Consider the following 18,435-nt stretch of genomic DNA (forward strand, 5'->3'; position numbering starts at 1 on the left):
CATGCTTTATCTTTTGGGTTCTCGTTGACGCACTGCCCTAAACACGTGACTAAGCTCCCCTACGGCTGTGAGCGATGCTGTACAGAGCTCTATAAGTGCATTGGTCTTGAGCATTTAACGGGAACCTTGCTGCTGGTTGAGATATTTTGCCAGGGCACTCGAAAGCATATAGAACAAATTTCCAGTATATTATGGGTAGAGGAAAAAATTAAATGAAGAGCTTACCCGTCTTGAAGGCTTTCCTACAGGCGAAAAGGTTTAAAGATTTCGTATTATCATGCAGCTCAGGATCTTTATGTAGTGTACTAACAGCTTGGCAGTGATACCTTTGGCGTTATCATTTTTTCCGAGTAGCCATAAGTGCACGACCGGAGCTTGGCCCTCTTTTGGAAGCGGTTCAGAACATGTAAGCTACCCTCACTCACACACAGGGAGCTTCTTAGCAGCACTTAAGTTAGGCACACATATCCACATGAATACTTTCGATTCCTGGATCTTATATTGCTTATTCAATCCAAGCTTAACCGCTGCTTTCTTTCTTCTCGTTGCGCAATAATGTCATGCATACAGTTCTCTCGTCATCCTTTACACATTTGTGGGTCATGTCGCCATCCCCAAACTCAACCAGAACCCAGGAATGTGCATGGTCAAATTAGAGAGGCTGTAGGACCTTTCATTTGCACTGTTTGAGTCGGTTTTGTTCGCGGTAGCAAACTTGACAGTGACTCTGTCTGCGCATCCACTCATATATTCAATCGTATCGCTTAGGAGATTGATTTTTGTAGCCTCTGCAAATCTGCATGTGGGATGGACAGCACTGGGCATCAGCAGCTACTACAGGAGAGTCGTAGAAACTGCCAAACGCTCCTTGCTGGAGGGGAACTGGTGGACCGTCTTACTCAGTCAGCCATATGTCAGCTTGTGGGCGGCCCGTTTATAGCTCTGATGGAAGCGTTACCTCCGGTAAGTACCCCCTGAACGTCTAAAACCTAGGGTTATTTCAATTTAGCTTGTGTTTCTACTAATGATATTCGTTCAAAACTTTGTTGTACGCACAAAAATACTAGAAGCCCCCTATACAGCGATTATTTTAGTGAGGGGCTCAGCACTCCCTCTAGGTTCTAAATACCTGCTGAAGGAAACAGAGGGACACTAGCATAAGCCCCACGAAGTCCATAGAATCGTAAAGCCAATATTTATCCAGGGGAGGCTGACCTAAGGGTGTAAATGCAAAGAGTCGCTGACTTCTGCTGACTTCTGCAGGACAGATCTTCGTGCCCGTCAGAGGCGGAGGCGCACACGGGCACAGCGTCGGATAGACTAGACGCATCAGACACCAGGGCCGCAGATACTCAGTCCCTGCGGCTTTTCAACCCTCAGACTCCCCGAACCTCTGCGTCTGTAAAGGGCCGCTGGACTGAAGAATACAGAGTTATTAAGACGGCACTTGCGCGACAAAGAGTAGCCAAAAACAAGGTGCAGCATCCCAGATGTCTCCAACATACTCTACGTTTGAGTACAGAGCGGTCTCACTGCTAGGGTTGAGAGACTCCTCCAGGCCACAATCCACACAGGATCTGCTTAAACCATCAGTGAAGAACAACTGATGAGCAGACAACATAAAGCCGGACTTCTGTGGCATTGTGCACGCAGGCCATTCGGGGCCGTTCTGTATGCTGCTGCATCCACGAAAAAGAGTGTTTAAGCCCAGCGGAAGGGCTCGCCGCCACAGCGAGAGCTGCATGCGAGGCATTTCATGAGGCTGCCCGCCTGGCACCCCTTACCTCACGAGAGTTCAATGGCATCGGTACACCTAAAACAAGACTGTGGGGTCCCGCTGTAATGGCTACCATAGAAGAGGTGGCGAAACAAGCAGCGGCTGCTAGTGCAGCTTCGCGGGACTTTAATTCGTATGTTTCCCCCACCCATTAGGCTATGTTTCGCAAACATGGATTTCCCCGAAGACAGTGCTGCTAGGACTACTCCGAATCCGGAGCAGGCGCATTTAAGCACCAAAATCAGAGAGATATTCAGAGTCTTTGAGGCCTTGTTGTCTCGTAGGAATCGGAAGCGCTTAAATTCCCTGCCGCGGTCAAAGCTGCTAGCGTCGTCATCTGCTTCTTCGCGCAAAGTGAAGGCTGCCTTTCCGCTTGCCTTTGCCACACATGAAGGCTCTTGTTCCACTACTGAAGTGGAAAGAGTCCAAAAGTACTCTGTCCCGGAAGCTGTACATGTGTCCAACTCAAGTGCTTACGCTAACGCCGCTAAAGACGACTCCAACAGCAACGAGTCGAGCCCTTGCAGCATCGGTCCGGCGTTCTCTGGCAGTGTACTTGCAGAAGAATCTCTCAAGCGTGTGTTCCTTACTTCTCCAGACGCCCCCGTTCAACTCCAGCGGCCTCCCAGCTGTCCTCCTGCCAGCGCCACCTTTGCGGACACGGTTAGCCGTGATTGTAAAACTGATAGGCTTCTTGCAGACCCAACTTAAAAGAAAAAAGTAGACTACTGGCAGCCCCATATTCTACAGAATACATGTGCTGCCTTCCGAAAAATTCTGGAGGCCCGTTCAAACACCAAAAGTGTGACTTTCTTCAAGAGCAGCAGTCACAGTGCTGAGCCTCAAACGGCCCGACATGCACATTGTAAGGTGTCTGCCCCGTTTCGATTCGGCCTCAGTTAATGTCTTGACGACCGTGTGCCCCGTCAGATCGGCTTAGCCAAAGAAATAGGCAAACGTACAGAGAGTGATAAGAAGGAAGAAGGCGGCAAAGCGGCAGGGACGGGCCGCCGCTGTAAATTGCACCCAATGAGACCAGGTGATGCAAAAAGTGGGGGTAGGGCACTTTCAAGCAACAAGGCCGCCTCGAGGCGATCTAATCTGAGCGTATCCTACAGCACGGAATCTCCAGGCTGCCACTATCCAGTACTGCCAGCCAAATATAAGGAGGCTGGAGAGTCCCCTGGCCTCGCGCCAAGTTCTTACTGCCACCGAATGAGCCAAAAGTACCGGTGAGGAAACAATCCCTTAAAGGCCATGAGCCTTGAGTAATATTCGCAAGTACGAGTACTAATTTGCCTGAACAGCGGGTACAGCAGTTGCTGTGTAGGGGCTTTGCAGCCCTCAATGCACTAGCCTGTTATTTTCGAACAAAATTGATCCTTCTTGATGCCAGCAGGGCATTAAGTGCACTTCACCACCTACTGGGAGCATTCTCTATTATCGTACACTGTCCAATGTAGTCGTCAGAGAGTAACCCTTGTGCCTTTAAGGTTAGGCAGGTGTGGTCTGCTTTTTCAGCGGTTCGAACGGGTGCCTGAACACCGAATACAATGCGAAAAGTAAAGTCACCTCTCCCAACGCTGCTGCGTCTCCTACACCAGCGCCCCTCTGTCGTAGCTCGAGGAAGTGCTCTACTGGTCCATCTTCAAAACATCTTCTTAAGCACGCCATTCCCAAGTGAGACGTGCTTGTTCACTGATGTTTTCGGTAGCAATGGGTACGCACTGCCTTTGGAGTGTCTTTTCTGCCAGCGTCTCACTCTGCAGGCTAAATTTGGAGGCCATCAACAACCACGTCCTATCATCCTGCGTGAGCAGTACAAGGCGGCTGTTAACCTTAAAGGAGTATGTCGAGCAGCAGCGACGCCTCAAAGAGGTAGCCAGCGAGGCAGCAGAGGGCAAGTTGAAATTCCAGTCACACCGCCTCCTCGTGAATGCTACATTGCCACGTGATATCTTTGCATAGCTTTGATAGGGTAGTGTGACTTCTACAAAATGGGGGCTTTGCCTCCGCCTTCTCCACAGCGAAGACTCGAGAGCAAATGGAGCTAGTAGTAGAAGGAACGCTAGGGCGAATTGCCGCGGTAGACAGATGTAGAGCAGGCGCTGCAATCTTTTCTCTTGCAATAACGGCAGGTATTACGATGGCTTCAAAAAATAAGGGAGATGACGCTCGTCACGGAATTTTCCGTAGCAGCAGCCGTCTCAGCCTTTCGGAAGTCTCCTCCTCGCCAGCTGCAAGGCTTGAGAAAGTGCTTGCTGAGGCTGACGATGCCTTCTGGACTTCGAGGAATTTGGACCACATGGCAGGGTGGGTAGCTAACAAGCCAACGAGACCTTCTCATAGCGGTAGACCGCGCAGATCTACAACCAGCATGCGGTCCAACATAGAGGGCGTGATGCCCACTAGTGCGCCCGCTGCCATCAGTGGCGCTCTCACCACTGAGGTCATCCAGCAACAGCTGCACCACCTAGCAGAAAAAATGGTCGGTAGTCGATGTACAAGTGCAGCTGTGTCTCCCATACAGCAACCCGACCTTTCCAATTCCGCGGGAGGCCTTGGTAAGAAACAGCAGAAACAACCAACAAATTGAGGCTTGGTCTGATAGAGCACGCCCTTTGTGGATGTGTTTTATGGGCACTGGGGACATCCTACACGGTTTTGTTGTAGGGCTACAAGAAAGTGGTAAACAAGAAATTGTAGTGTAAGGACCAGAAGTACTGTTGTGTCTTGCTGTGACTTTACACAAAATGAGTGGCTCCCAGAACAGCAAGTACAGCTACCACATCTTCAGCTTAGTTGGAGGAAGGCTGAATGTCAAGGAAAGCCTCCCGGAAAGACCGCCACAGAAAATGCCCTAAAGAAAATACAGGTAAAATACTTGTTTACAGACACGATGAATCCGTTTTTAAAGCTTGTAGGAAGCAGCTCATTTTTACCAAAAATAGTGGGAATCTGCCTACTATTTTATCTGTCATGCATGTCGGAGTGTTAGTTGACGCTGCATTTGTTATCTCTACTTGGTGAATTAAGACTAGGAATAAAAACTTCAGGGGCAACAAATTCTACGGTGCAATCCTAGCTCTTGCACGACTCTTACGCGACTCCAGTATACTTGTAATCCGATATTCTGGTAAATTCCCTTCAAATTAACATTTATTAGTGCTCTAATACTGAGGGGCCATGTGGTGTCGTGTTCTGTCTATTCACAGTGTGCGTTTCTTCTGGAAATCGTTTTCTTCAGGAAGGTCTCAGAGCTCGGGAGGAAGCCCGTGAATATGCGAAACGCAGGCTTAATGCTCTGCTCAACACGAGAGTAGGCATATAACTAGTCTTGCTTCAAGGGAACACTCTGTGCTGCACAGTTATGCCTATGCAGTCGTTTTTCGCCGTGCTGCCTGGGTCAGAAAATAGCAGTTAGTGATTCACGCGGAATGTTCTCAAATAGCAGTCCTGACTTTATGCTTTTGGCATGCAGTATCTGCATGGATTCTTCGACCCCAGAACCCGCCTCTACCTCATTCAGCATATACGAAGCAACAAGCTTTACCCACAGCAGCTGACGGTGGACGCCTTAAAGGTAGCGCAGTGTAATACAAATCTTGTGACCCTGTCATAAAGGACACAGTATTACTAGAGAAGCCATTGATTGCCTTTTTGGGACGCGCACTTTGTTTAGTAATTCTGCATATACGGCCTTTGTGGAAATATCGACTCATTCTCTTTCAAAAATATTCTAGTAGTAGCATCTATGTAAGAGTCCACTCAAACGCATAATGTCTGCCCTGAATAAATGTACTTATTGCAGAGAATAAAGAGCTGCCGCCAAAGTGATATGGCTGACTTCGTGGAGGCGTGGTATTCCGATCTTCTGGAAACTGCGGCTGCCGGAATTCGTGGGGAAGCAGAGTGGCCAAATGGAAGTGCAACAACACCGCACCCGGTTTATAGACTTCTCGAGCTGATGAGAGGAGACCTGCAGAGAGGCCTTCGTTACGATAATTTGATAGAATTTGTTTGTGATCTTAAGGAAAGCGACGTAGAAACGCTGATGGCCACGGTGAGGAAGGGAAAATGTTATTCGGCAACGGCACCCCACGGGACGGCACACCTTTGGCACAATGCTTCCCCAGATACATCAGAAGGGAACCTGCGAGACCATAAAAGAGGGTTTGTTGCATGTATTCAGGTACTACTTAAAAGCAGCATGGTATTCGGAAACCCTCTTTTGGAGCTGCACAGGCTTCTCGTCAGGTTGACGACGAAGTTTGGTCGCACACCGCTTCCTCTTCAAACACAGCTACTACGGGCACTGCTTACTCGACCCCACGGAGAACTGAAGACCACTAGAACATACAAAAACGGCTTTTCTCGGGAAAGGTCGAAGCCTGACGAATCTCTGAAACACTCTCGCGGGCCCAGAGCACGCTGTAGCTGTGATCCAGAATTGCATCCATCATAGCATTTACCCAGTTACAGCGGGCTATAGTTTCAGGCACAGTGGATAGCTCCGGAGCGGTGCAGACACACCTAACGCTTCACCTTTATCAGTAGGGTGGCGTTTCTCTTGGTAGGCAGAGACGGCCGCTCTAAGCATCGGCAGTTGAAAAAGCCAGTCTAGCAAAACATTCGTGAGAGCTGGAAAATCAGTTCTTTTGAATGGGTTCCTCGTAAAACAGCAAATGGCTGGTTAACGGAGCTCTCGTATGTGTCTCCTACGAAGCTGCATCCTTTACATTTTCCATTATTTCTGGTGCAAAGGTAAAGCAACCTGTGCCCTGGCTGTTTCCCTTGCACGCTGTGCCTGACACAAGTCGCTGGATTAGGGGAGCTTTAGATAAGCGCGTTCTCTCGCCACTTAACAATCTATATGGCTGAACAGTCACATACAGGAGTATCCTGTGAGGCGCCATGACAGTTTTTATAGGTGTTGCAGCAACGCTTATGCCAACACTACTGCAAGGGATGTATAGGATAGATCCGTAGTTGTAGTACCTTTCCGGCGTACGTGTGACGTAAACTGGGTATTCTCCTGTATTTAATGATCCGTTGCTACACCGGAATGAGGGCCCAAGTGTATGCTGACTGAATGAACCTTGCCGAGGAGGTCAATTTGTCAAGGTGTGCCACTGTCTTGTTGGGTTCGACTCGTTAGGCACCGCCATGAATAACCGACCGATTCTCACATGCATCCCAATAGTCTAGAGCAATCTTGAACACGCTATAATTAGAAGCGCGAATGCGCATAAACAATCCTTGGGCACGCAAAAGTGCTAGAAACCGCACTTTGATGGTGTGAATATATCCGCGTACAGAGACGGTCACCAAAGCTGCTGTAAAGTGCCTGGGCTCTTATAAACACAGCAGGATTTGCTACAACGTTTGGCTTGTAAGCAGCCGCTTGTCATTCGGAGGGCGCAGAGCCTCGTAAAACATTTCGGGAGCTCATAAAAGTGCTCCGACAGAGAACGAAATACTGTAGGATGAATGCGTCGTTGATGAAGGTATCATGCATAATTATTTTATCATTTTTAGTGGACTCAAAGCGTAAGCAATTTTCACGGGTTGTTACATGCATTTCGAAGGATTGGTGGTGAACGAGCTCTGGATAAAACAAAAGATGAAACGAAGTGTTTAGTAACCGTACTACAGCAGATACTATGTCGAGATTATTTTGGACACATAGATTATTTCTTCCAGGCTAAAAAATAGCACGCTAACCTTGGGTTTGTACATCGGATATGCGCATATCCTTTGTGGCCCTATCAGACCAGCATAGCTCAGCAGAAGCCCTTCCCTCCGGTCCTTTTAGACTGAGAATTTCGGAGTCAATAAGCAAGTGCTCTAAAAGCCTTAACCCTGAGAACGTGTGCTGTGTAGGTGTGATTGCTGCCTCCATAACCACGGAAACGGTGAATAGCGTGTGAAGCTGCTCACACTTTCTTCTCCCTTTTTCTGGATCTTGGGAGGACACATCGAGTTGGGCATCCTAGATGCCTGTTTCATTTAGCTTATCGTGTATTACTGATGGGGGATGCCTGAAACAGGATCGTTCATCTAGACAGACCCATGAGATGTCAAAAAATGCTATTGCACGTTTTGTGGCTTTGATGTACATGTGCGCTGATAGTCAATGGAATATTGCAGCGGTGCTCAAACGCCATTGAGCTACTACCTTGCCCCATGAGCTTACTGGGCATTTAAGCTATTCAAAAATCACATACCAGCTGATCAACAGGCTTACGAGCGAGTTTTCACAGTAACTGTCTTCTACTTTATCTATCTTATACATCAATGGCTTAGGCCCGTGTTTTAGCATACAAGGTCAGCAGAGACAATGCATAGCGTGCGATACAATCCAGAAGCAAAACATGTAAGCATTGCCGAATCGGCGGGGCAAATGACCAGAGACTGGAGCGATTGCGGCCAATGATTCCGGGGATATAATCAAGCGTGATTTCTGTCAAACAGGAAACGGCAGCCAACCAAACCAGCTTCGTTGCGTGCGGGGTAGCATGCACCATTTGTTGGGACAGACTGCACGAACAGTACGCCACAAGTATCTCTCTACAGCAACATGGAGGCACTCGCCATCAGTGCATGCACTGTGACTCGGCTGTTCAATGCACATGGACATTGGATGACTTGATAGTCTTTTAGGCACCTTCCACACTCCATTTTTCAGTTCCCTACGTCGTTGCACCCAGCTATGCTTTCAATACAGCTAGCCAAACGGGCTGCCTTGCATGCTGGAGTTGTTAAACCTTCCCTTCAAAAAGACTGAGAAGTGCACGGAGTATGGAAGTGTTGCCAGCATCTAGTTAATTTTGCTGACATCAGCTACACCAAATGCAGACGTTTAACACTGCCGTTCGGCCATGGCCCGACACTGTCCAGGGCACAAGGATATGGGATTGTGGTTGCTTGTAATTACGTTGCAGAATATTTTGTAGTGTGCTATGTTGCGTTGGCCAAAGAGCCTTACACCACAAATGTCGCGCTCCTTCTTGAGAGTCTCTACATTTGTCAGGAGCTCTCCTTCACAGCATTTACCTGTATTTTAAGCATACTGCACTTCTGTTGGGTATGTTCGGCTTTCCCTATTTTGAATCCCACATACAAAGGCATAGGAAATCTCGCAAAGGGACCAGTTTAAATTTCATTTCGGGGATGGGTGTAAGGACACGCCCTCGATCTTCAGCAGTGCAACCATTCTATGAATATCTCTATCACACTTAACATGGATTTCACTGATGTCTGCAGTATCAAGCGGTGGTCAAGAAGGCTTTTAAAAATACTAGTTCCTTGTATGAAGAGTCAAATAGGAAGATATCGGGTGATCGACAGAATCGACGCAAGGGCGTGCACCCTGAGCAATCTTGAAGAGGAAAGAGTGCATGTTGCCCATACGTCAATAGTACGCCCGAGCCTTCTGCCATATGTGGGTTCCACGTTCAAGCATTTAACTTGGAAAGCGACTGCCTTGGAATCGGTGAGTGAAAGAGCCATCATGGAGGTCGTGTCTTTCTATAGTTATTTCGTTTTTATCCAGACACCGAGCAATTATTTGCCGGGAGGCGACAAAGCTATTGCGAATGGGGCAACACAAAGCACCATAAAACATCAGGCTCCGAGAAGATTGGTTGACTGACTCGCCAGATAATATTCCATATGATTGATGCAGCGGGTTCTGGTGTTGTGAAATAGCTTCAACTCTGCCCACTGAGCAGTGCGGAGCAGTATGTGACAGCCATTTGATGATATGCATGGGCTCAGGCTCGCTGTAAAGTTCAGCCCAACAGCAGACACGTACCGGTTCACTTACAATCACGCACATTCTACTGCACTAGCTATAATTGGGTAAGAACAAGAGAAGGATATGCTGTTTAAACTGGCTTCTACTGCGTGTAAATTGTTGTGGAAAATCAGTTCAATGTGACAGGAATGAACATTGCATACCTGTGCGCTAGTCGAAACTTGCAGCAGGGTGTAGATGTTCGGAGTGTTCAAAGGGCGTAGCCACGCGCACTCCACTTGCCCTGATTCCCTCATGCGGCGATCATAATAGGGGAGGGCAAGGTGAGAGAAAAGGAGATATGGTTTTTGGAAGGGCACTTAAAAGCCGCTTACTTCGCTGTCTATTGGGCTTTAGAATAAGTGTCTCCGGTTGGAGACCATCGATGTAGCGCTACAATGCACATCTTTCAAGTGTTGCACTAATTAGCTGCAATTCACAGCAGCAGTTCTACTACAGTAAAGGGTGCACTCTTCAAGGTACACCGCACCTTGAAGACTAGCCCGTGGGGCAGCGCTTACAGCGGAGGTCTACAACTTCGAATGGAAGTGCCTCTCGTCAGGCCAGGCTACGCTGACAGCTACCTGCAGTTTTTTTAATGAAGAGAAACAGGGAAATTGACTGTTCGGTACTACTGTTCGTATATCCCTTTGTTTCAACGTAGTGTTAGCTCACTGCTATAACCGTAAGCGTTGTGCGCAACTGCCTGTGGAACTTTTTGCAACTACCCGGACGGCTTGGAAGGCAGAACCGCCTTCAGCAAGACTCTCTTTGCCTCCTATACGACCTAACATCCTTGTGGGTTAAGGGAGAGGAGATCGACCAGCTTTTCTTGCTTAGGGGTGCGAAATATAAAAGGGTGCCATAGGATTCACGTTTATTAGTCACCCGTTGCATTACTCTGCGTCGTCCTAGCATGGGAAGATACGTAGATGTGCACGGATAAAATACAAGCTTACCCACTACATGCAGCAGTTTGAGTAGTGAGCTTGTGATGTAAAGCCTGCAAGCCAAGCAGTGGGCTGGACACACGGAATGCTGCGTCTTTTATCTTCTTACTGACAAAAGAGTCAGAGCTCACAACCTGCAGACAACTACATATCATACCTTTGGCATAGCTGCAGCTCTTGTGTTGTTGTAGCACATGCAGTAACCACATAAGCGCAGCTGGCATATTTATCTTGCGCCCCTCAATGATAATCGCTTACTAGGGATCTCAGCTGATACTTCTACTGCATTCAAATCAAGTCAGTCTACAACCATTTAGAGCGACTGTGCATGTCCGTAGTCTTCTTGGACTTTTCGAGGATTGCAGAGAGTGTGATCCACACTGGGATCTTTCCTGGAAAGCTGGTTTGCCTCAAAATGCCGTTTAGCGCCTCAAGCTTTTAGGCCCCGGAGATTCCTTGACCAAATGTGTACTAAGTTGGATGGCCCCGCTTCATTGTAGATTGTGAGCATCAGCGGGGCCACCCAACTCAGTGGTGGCAGTCCACTTTCATCCAGCAGTTAGGAGAACGCTTCGTCGGTCTCCCTAGGAGGCATATTAGTGCTCTTAACTTAACCCAAATACACTGGAAAGCTATTGAATGTTTTCAAGAAGACCTCTTCCTTTCCATGTCCGCGCCATTCCGACGTGAGTGCAAAGAGCTAGCAAAGGTGCGCTTAGCTGCATCCTTTAAACACTGTGAGCATCCGCACCCAGTTGCAAGTCTTAAATAACGCACAGGTATGCAAGGTTGCCGAGCATGCACTGCTAGTTGCAAGTTGCACCTAGCGCAGGGGCACAATATTGCGTCTGTCTGAATCGAGCTTATGTTTCTCTGCAAAACAGAAGACATATGAAAAACCGGACTAAGCCATCAACCAGTTTCTACATACTTGCTAAATGCAATGCGTGGTAGAGGGTGCCTAAGCGTAGAATAGCCCGATACAATTGGCCTAGTGCTGTGTTGCATTTCGAAGCCTAAAGTAAGGCCTTGGCAGGAGGCGATGGAGAGACGACAAGGCACCACGAAAAGGTGCGAATGTGCCTATAGTAAGCAGGATTGATTGATAGATCGCTGAAGCCTTCGCTCAGGTGCCACACATCATGCGTCTCTGAATCCTTTGCACCTGCTTATTCCCTTTCCATATGTCTTGTGTGCAAATAAGATGTACTAGCAAAACCCCGAGAACGCTAATACTCACGTAGATTGGCACTATGATACTGATCTCAAATGATGGTATGCGAACATTTCTAGCGCCACAGTGCTAATAGTCCTTACGTTTTTGCTATTCTGCAAAAAATGTAATGTACCACAGCTTCGTGGAAAACGCTGTGGAAAACAAAATGATATGCGTCCTGCTGCGCAGAATGTCAGTCCTAATACTAAGGTGAGTTCTTCTGGGCTGAGTGCAACAGGCACTACGCGACGTGTTGTGCAATTAGAAACTATATGGAGGGGGAACAGGGGCTGGTGGGTTGGTGAGGTGAGCGGTGAAGGATATCTGTACAAAATCATAGTTTTCCTAGACAAGCTAGATGATCAAGCTCTAAAATGCTCAGGCCACAATTTCTAACGCCACCTCGCGTGAATTCAGCACCAAAAGAAGACAAAATGTCTTCCTCCCAAAACCATGTTGCCACCAGGCCCCGTACTAGACCCACCCCCTACAGCTGCGGGTGGTAGTTCATTGTGGGCCCTACGCTTAATTAAGTGCTTCACGTGAAATTTCGCCTCTCGATTGGATGAAGTTGTAGTCTGTATGCGGCAGCCTTTAGGTCTTATTAAGTGTTAACGTCCTAGTTCCATTCGGACTGAGCATGAACATTGGCGGATGCCTTGTACCCCTGAGTCGAAATTCGCTGCCCCATACGAGTGTATGTGCACCCTGCTTTCTCTTTTTGGGATCTTCCTGGCGCAGCTTCGCAGCTGCCTTTCCCACCAACTTCATTTCTCCGCCAACTTGAATGCCCGGGGAAGCAGTGCCTGTCGGCTTCACACATCTCCCCAGTTTGCGTTTTTATGGCGAGATCGAGATCCCTCCCATTGTACCCCTATCCCAGGCCTGGACTATGTCTCTAGATGGGCCCAAGGCCCCCTGGTAAAGCTGCCGTTCATACCACTGCCTACACGGACCCCACCGGACGGTACTGTGGAAATTTTTTTGGCAGCGTCAAGCTACTTGAGATCCACACTAGACAGCGGTCGTCCCCTTGCGTCCTACAAGCCGAGTATCGTGCAATTGAAGCTGCGGCAGGAGGGCGGTAGCAAGCTCGCTAAAAGCCGAGAATGGGCCCTGGAATGGCAGCGCACTCGGAGGGAGGCGCTCTCTATGGGATACCCCGCGACTTTCGTTCGCTGCAACCCGCTTCAGAGAGTACAGAGGCAGACGAAAATAGCCCGGATCCTCGCAGGAACTCTGTGTCGCCTTCTTCATATACCACTGAGACATCCATGGCCCTTCCAGTCAAGGACGATTTTGTGATTGGCAGGGAACTCACGGTGAGAGACTTAGCCAGTCCCAAGCGCAGCAGTCAGAATGCGAGTCAGTCTGCCGACACGCATCCCGAGCGCAGCACCTGCAGCGACAAAGAAGGTAGCAACGGCTTCACGTTTCAGCCGCCTGAAGCGCGTGAAGATACGAAAGTCATCTCTGAAGGAGAGGAGAGTAGCTCTGTGGCCCACAGCGTGCGAAACTACGCGCAGTCCCATTGCGGCACTCCTCGAACCTTCAAGTCTGCCTTGCCATCCGCCTGCGCGATCGATGTCGAGAGCGACGACGACGGAGTCGCTGTATACATCGACGTTGCCGAGGATGACGACACGAGCGCAGCTTTGCTCATCGAAGAGTACCGTGTGAGCGCAAAAAGTGCCGCCGAAATCAGGGTTTCGAAATCCAGATGGGTGGAGAAAATGCTTGAGAGACGGGACCGCATTCTTGGCCCTGCATTCGACGGTGATGAGGCGGTAAAAGACAGCGGCAGGAGCAACAGCAGCACCCTTGGTGCTGAACGAATGGATGCCGCAGAGACCGCCGATTGCGGTTCTGAACTGTTGCAGCGTAAGCTTGAGGCGTTCGCGGCATGCATGACTCCTGAAATGCTGGACAGCATATATCGTAGGAGGAAGGCGTGGAGCGCGCTGCCTTGCGACTCCCCAGCCTCAGACACAGCGGAGAGTTCGGATGATTTTTCCCATGCGGCCTGCCGCGGGCAGGGGAGGCCAAAGGCCCTGCAGTCTGTCTCAAAGAGCCAAAGTCAGAGCGCAGAGGATGCGCATGCATCCGAATTTGTTCCACAGCCGCGGTCTGAGTCGCTTTCCGAGAGAACGGACGAGCTGGGTGAGGGCCCTGCGCTAGCTGCACTCAATGCATGGAGTCACTTCCTTCGGTACGCGAGAATGACATGCAGAGTTGTTCCGCCAAGGCCGAGAATCGAACGTCACGAGGGGCTTGAAAGTGATGATGACGATGAACAAGCGCCTCTGTACATGTGTCGCCCGGGATCAGTGCAGAGACCTTCCCCACTGATCAGTCGTAGCTTGACTGAACACCTCAAAGCCTCGCACACCATATTTTTCAAGAGATTTAGAAGGCAATGCGCGACTGAGCCTCCCCACTGCGAGTGTGGCTCTGTTCCTGCCGCTGCCACTGAACAAGTGCAGCCGTGTGTTGCGCTAGATGATAGCCGGTGTCGTTCAGAGCCCGCAGCAGCGCGTGAATCTTCGGCAGACGGCTGTGGTGTCTCTGCAGACACCAACGATGGGGATCCTGCGGTTCCCAAAGAATGGAGTGCAGAGATGGCAACCCAAGGCACGGATGATCCCTGTGCTGTCCCTTTGTATACAATCACTGACGAGGCCTCTGCCTTGTTCGGAGATATCATGCGACTTGAAGACACCGCGCGCATGCTAGAGGCTTCATGCACTTTTCGCTTGGCAGCGGCTCCTTTTTCAAAGATCCGCCGCCCAAGCTGGAAGAAGAGGGAAACTCCCAACACGCAGGAGCACAGCAATCTCAATGCTTCCCCTCATATGAAGATAGTCTCTTCTCCTGCTTCTGCAGCACCACTTAAATCCTCAGCGACGGTTACCGGCGCTCCTGAACATAGGAGTGACTTTTTTACACCGGTGCCGGCCAGTGCTCACGAAACTTCGGCTGTAGAATCAAGTCAGTTGGGGGCGAATGCGTACGAGGGTGGGCCTCCAGAAGGGCCTTTAAATCAGCAGGGGTTAGTGACATCAACGCCCAATGATAGTGAAATGCACGGCGACTCGCGATTGTCTCCGGCTGGAAGGGATCAGAGAACAGAATTTCCAATTATCTACACTGTCCAGGCAGATGAGGATACTCTCGCTCTCAGTGGCTTGGACGCAGAGTACTGTGCACGCGTTGAGTTTGCATCCCGGCGAGCGAATAGGACCGCTGAGACTTTGATCTGTAAGGATTCAACGCAGGAAAGTGGGGACGCAGGGTACGACAGCACTTTAACTTCGATGGCCGCTCAGAAGAGACGACGAAGAATGCCAGTAGACGAGAATGCAATTTCGAGCGAAAACGATTCAGAGAGCGAATGCACTCCTCTGGACGATGATGCTTCTGGCGTGGGCTGTCCTTTAGAGGTTACAGAGGAAGGGGGTCATGATAGGTCTTTGATGGCTGACAAGCTCCTGTTGGCGCATCTGATGCCGTATCTCCCTCAGTTCGGTCCTTAGTGCACGAACCAGTTGAGAAGGGCTGGGATATGTGTGGCACACATGGCCCTTCACAAGCCCCTTTTTTGTGCCTTCAGTGGGAGCTGCGCTGTAGAGCTCTTTGATTGTATCAATTTGATCCTGCCCCGCATATTAGCGGGGATGCAGAGGCCCCCTGCGCACCCCTTGCGCGCAGGCTGACACTATCATAAAGCCTTGCGTGACTTGCTTTTGGAGAAGGTGAGGCAGCATTTTTGTCTGAGATAGCTCCAGAGCGAGTAACATCTAGCTATTGGGAGGGATTGTAAAAGCATAGCAATATGAAGTCTGCGTTGAGCCACGTGCCAGGTGGCAAACAAGGTGTGAAACGCGAAGGGGACCTATGTTGAATACTTGCAAACGATTGACAAGATACAGGCCCTATGGGGAGATAATGAACAAGCCTGATGCCGGCCGAGCTGGTAAAATTGCTGTGAACTAATAAGTGCACCATGACAGAGAGACATGTCTCTTCTAGAACAGCATGCGGCTTTTTTCTGGATGGAGGGCGTCTAAAGCGTGTTTGGGGAAAATCTCTTGTCTCAGCATTAACCAATAGCGCCACTGCACAGCGCGAGCGCGAGGGTAGGCATCATCGACTACGGTTAGGAACGCCCTTTAGTTTAGAATAACAGCAGCAGTGATGGAGGAGTCTACTTTGGCCCACAATACTGACGCCATAACAGTTAGAAATGTTGCAGTTTGGTTGCCTGTGGTAAACTGTTTGTCGTGCTTTTACCAGTATCCACTCGTATAGTTGTATACGCTTACTGTGGTGCTTGCATGCAGAGAAGCACTTGCCGAAAGCCACAACTCAAAGTGGAAACTTTGTTCAGGGTTGCACAGTTTGAAGTCTGGGTGTACCGCGTGAAACCGCATAGTGGGGCCACATGGGGGAGCCAATCATGGGGGTGGTGCTCCCTTGTAACGTGGGGAAGGATCTGCAAGATAGTTCCCAGTGAGATTTGGCCTAAAGGCGTAGTTTATTTTCGTTCTCATCCACAGCAGTCAGGTGCATCCACGGGCAATAAGTCCAGAAAGTGCTCCGCACAACATATGAGTCTGTGCTCCCCGACCCAGTGTTCTGTGGCAAGTCAGCTTCTCCTATTCACATGCATTTTCTTGGTGCTACCCTAAACTGCTTTTAGGACTCGAATGGATTCTCGAAGGACCACGTTTTATAGTGTATCGTACACTATGTGCATTGAGGGTCGAATACACCTAACCCTGTAAGAGGCTGAAGACTTGTATCAGTGTGTTTTGTTGATCCCTAGTGGCGAATGCACCGCCATGTCGGTGCGTATGCTCCTCCAGTTGTTTATTGTTCCCTCGTGCCGCTTCGTGCTTTGTTCAATCATCGATTTCTCGTCGGAAGTGCATACACAGTACCATGCCATATGTTGTAGCCAATTCCGGGCTACGTGGTGGTGCAGAATATAATTTAGATACGGAAAGAGGATAATCTTGTGAGTGAAATTTTCCACTAGTATACGGCCAGCAGACTTATATGCCGAGGTTTGAGGGCTCTGCAATTCTACTGGTGGCATGCGACTCCGCCATCACTCAGGAAGGTTCGTGCTTTTGAGCGCGACCTCTGTGAGCTGCAAAAGCATTCTGGGGTAAAAGTTCGACGATGTCGGCTTTCCCAATGTTGTGCTCCTCCGCGTCAACCCAGGGGTCTGCCTATCCCTGGCAAGGTCTAAGGTTTTGTCGGCATCCAAACGGATATCGTGGCACTAGTTGTGCCTATTGGAATAAGTCTTGTTGCCATTTTTGACACTAAAATCAGTGAAGGATCACTGTGAGGAAAGGCGCCCTACTGTTCCCATATTAGGAATACGCCGTGGATGTATGGATCAATGCCAGCCAGCGGTTACTGATAGCGTAGGGAAAACAGTACCAACTGACTTTTTCAGCTAACAAAAAGTCTGATACCGTAATTCAGTAGTGCGTGTACATGACATACTTCCTGCTCATACCCACGTGAAGAACACCCGGAATTCCGGCGTAGGGTCCCAACTATGTATTGCGGTGAAAACTGTGACTGTAGTCAAGTTTTTGGCAGTATCCAAACCATGCCGTAGCCAACATGCGTTATATGTCGTTGGAATTCTCGACTTTGAAAGGAACCCTCTTCAATGATATGCAGAAGATGAGGCGCTGCCTTGACTATACAGCAAAATTCATCAAACAATTTTAGTACGGCACTTGCAATAACTTCACATTCCCTCACCTGAGAAATTTCACTTGGTTCCCGGAGTCCTCTTTCGGGATGTAAAGAAGCCGAGGCTTCGGCCTGATTCTAGTGTAAGTTCAGAAGTACTTTAGCAAAGTCCGATCATTTTTGCATTCCTTAGACTTGAAACGTCCGATAATTTTCTTGTACCTTTTTCGTTGTTTCACAGAAAAGTTGCTGAAAGTTGTAGTACAATTGCGCATAGGCCCCAGGTTTTTCATGACGACCTAGGTAATGCATAGTTCTGGATTTTCAAGTTGTGTGTGTAGCCCTCTTGACGCTGTGGACAAGATGAGGCTTCGGCTTGATTGTGATGCAAATTTCACTAAAATTCTGAGAGATTTTAACCATAATTTGGGTTCCTCAAATCCTTGATTGTCTGCTTGTTGCCGGAGGCCTTCGCGGGGACTTGAAGGCGATGAGGCCTTTGGGGTTGCAGTTGGACTGACGTTTAGAAGCCATCTGATACTTTCAGCAAAATATTGTTCTGCAAGTTGGCACAAAGATGCGAGTCAAGTGGTTGCTTCCCTCTCTTTAACTGGGAGAGCAGCACGAGTTTCTAAGAAGAGTGAGTGACGAACAGTGCGGCGGCGATCATTGCATTTGCCAGGTCAAAAATATTCTTGCTTACTTGCTGAAGGCTGCCATTTGGCGAAGTAGTGTCTGATGGTACTATTCCCAAATTATGCTACCGTAAGGCTCGGCCTACAGTAGGGCAGCTTGAAGACAACTGCATAGGAAGGACGGGAATGCCGTATGCTTCATAATTTGTTCTTGAGCTAGCAAGCTCGAAGGCCTTGTACACAAACGCTATCGAAGGCGCTAGCAGTAAATTCTCAGAGTAAATACTTCTTTATGGCAAGCAGAGGACAGGACTGCTCTGTAAACTTAAAAGTGCCAGTGTCTG

At 49.0% G+C, this 18,435-nt stretch overlaps 2 protein-coding genes across 2 annotated transcripts; both read left to right on the top strand.

The window, feature by feature from the left end:
* The first annotated feature begins 5,606 nt into the window (after positions 1-5,606).
* Positions 5,607-6,242, top strand: LOC34622349. The gene has a single exon (XM_026337883.1). The coding sequence runs from the start codon at positions 5,616-5,618 to the stop codon at positions 6,240-6,242; it is 627 nt and encodes a 208-aa protein (XP_026193668.1). The 5' UTR covers positions 5,607-5,615.
* A 6,608-nt stretch (positions 6,243-12,850) lies between these two features.
* LOC34622350 lies at positions 12,851-15,274 on the top strand. Its single transcript, XM_022735516.2, has one exon. It carries the CDS (start codon positions 12,851-12,853, stop codon positions 15,272-15,274), a length of 2,424 nt encoding a protein of 807 aa, XP_022590996.2.
* Positions 15,275-18,435: the final 3,161 nt, after the last annotated feature.

The sequence above is a fragment of the Cyclospora cayetanensis genome, unplaced genomic scaffold (genome assembly GCF_002999335.1).
Source record: "Cyclospora cayetanensis isolate NF1_C8 unplaced genomic scaffold, CcayRef3 CcayRef3_contig_21, whole genome shotgun sequence".
NCBI classification, from domain to species: domain Eukaryota; phylum Apicomplexa; class Conoidasida; order Eucoccidiorida; family Eimeriidae; genus Cyclospora; species Cyclospora cayetanensis.

Excerpts from the sequence above, each read along its gene's own strand:
- LOC34622349 (XM_026337883.1), top strand. The coding sequence starts at position 5,616 with ATGGCTGACTTCGTGGAGGCGTGGTATTCCGATCTTCTGGAAACTGCG.
- LOC34622350 (XM_022735516.2), top strand. The coding sequence starts at position 12,851 with ATGGGCCCTGGAATGGCAGCGCACTCGGAGGGAGGCGCTCTCTATGGG.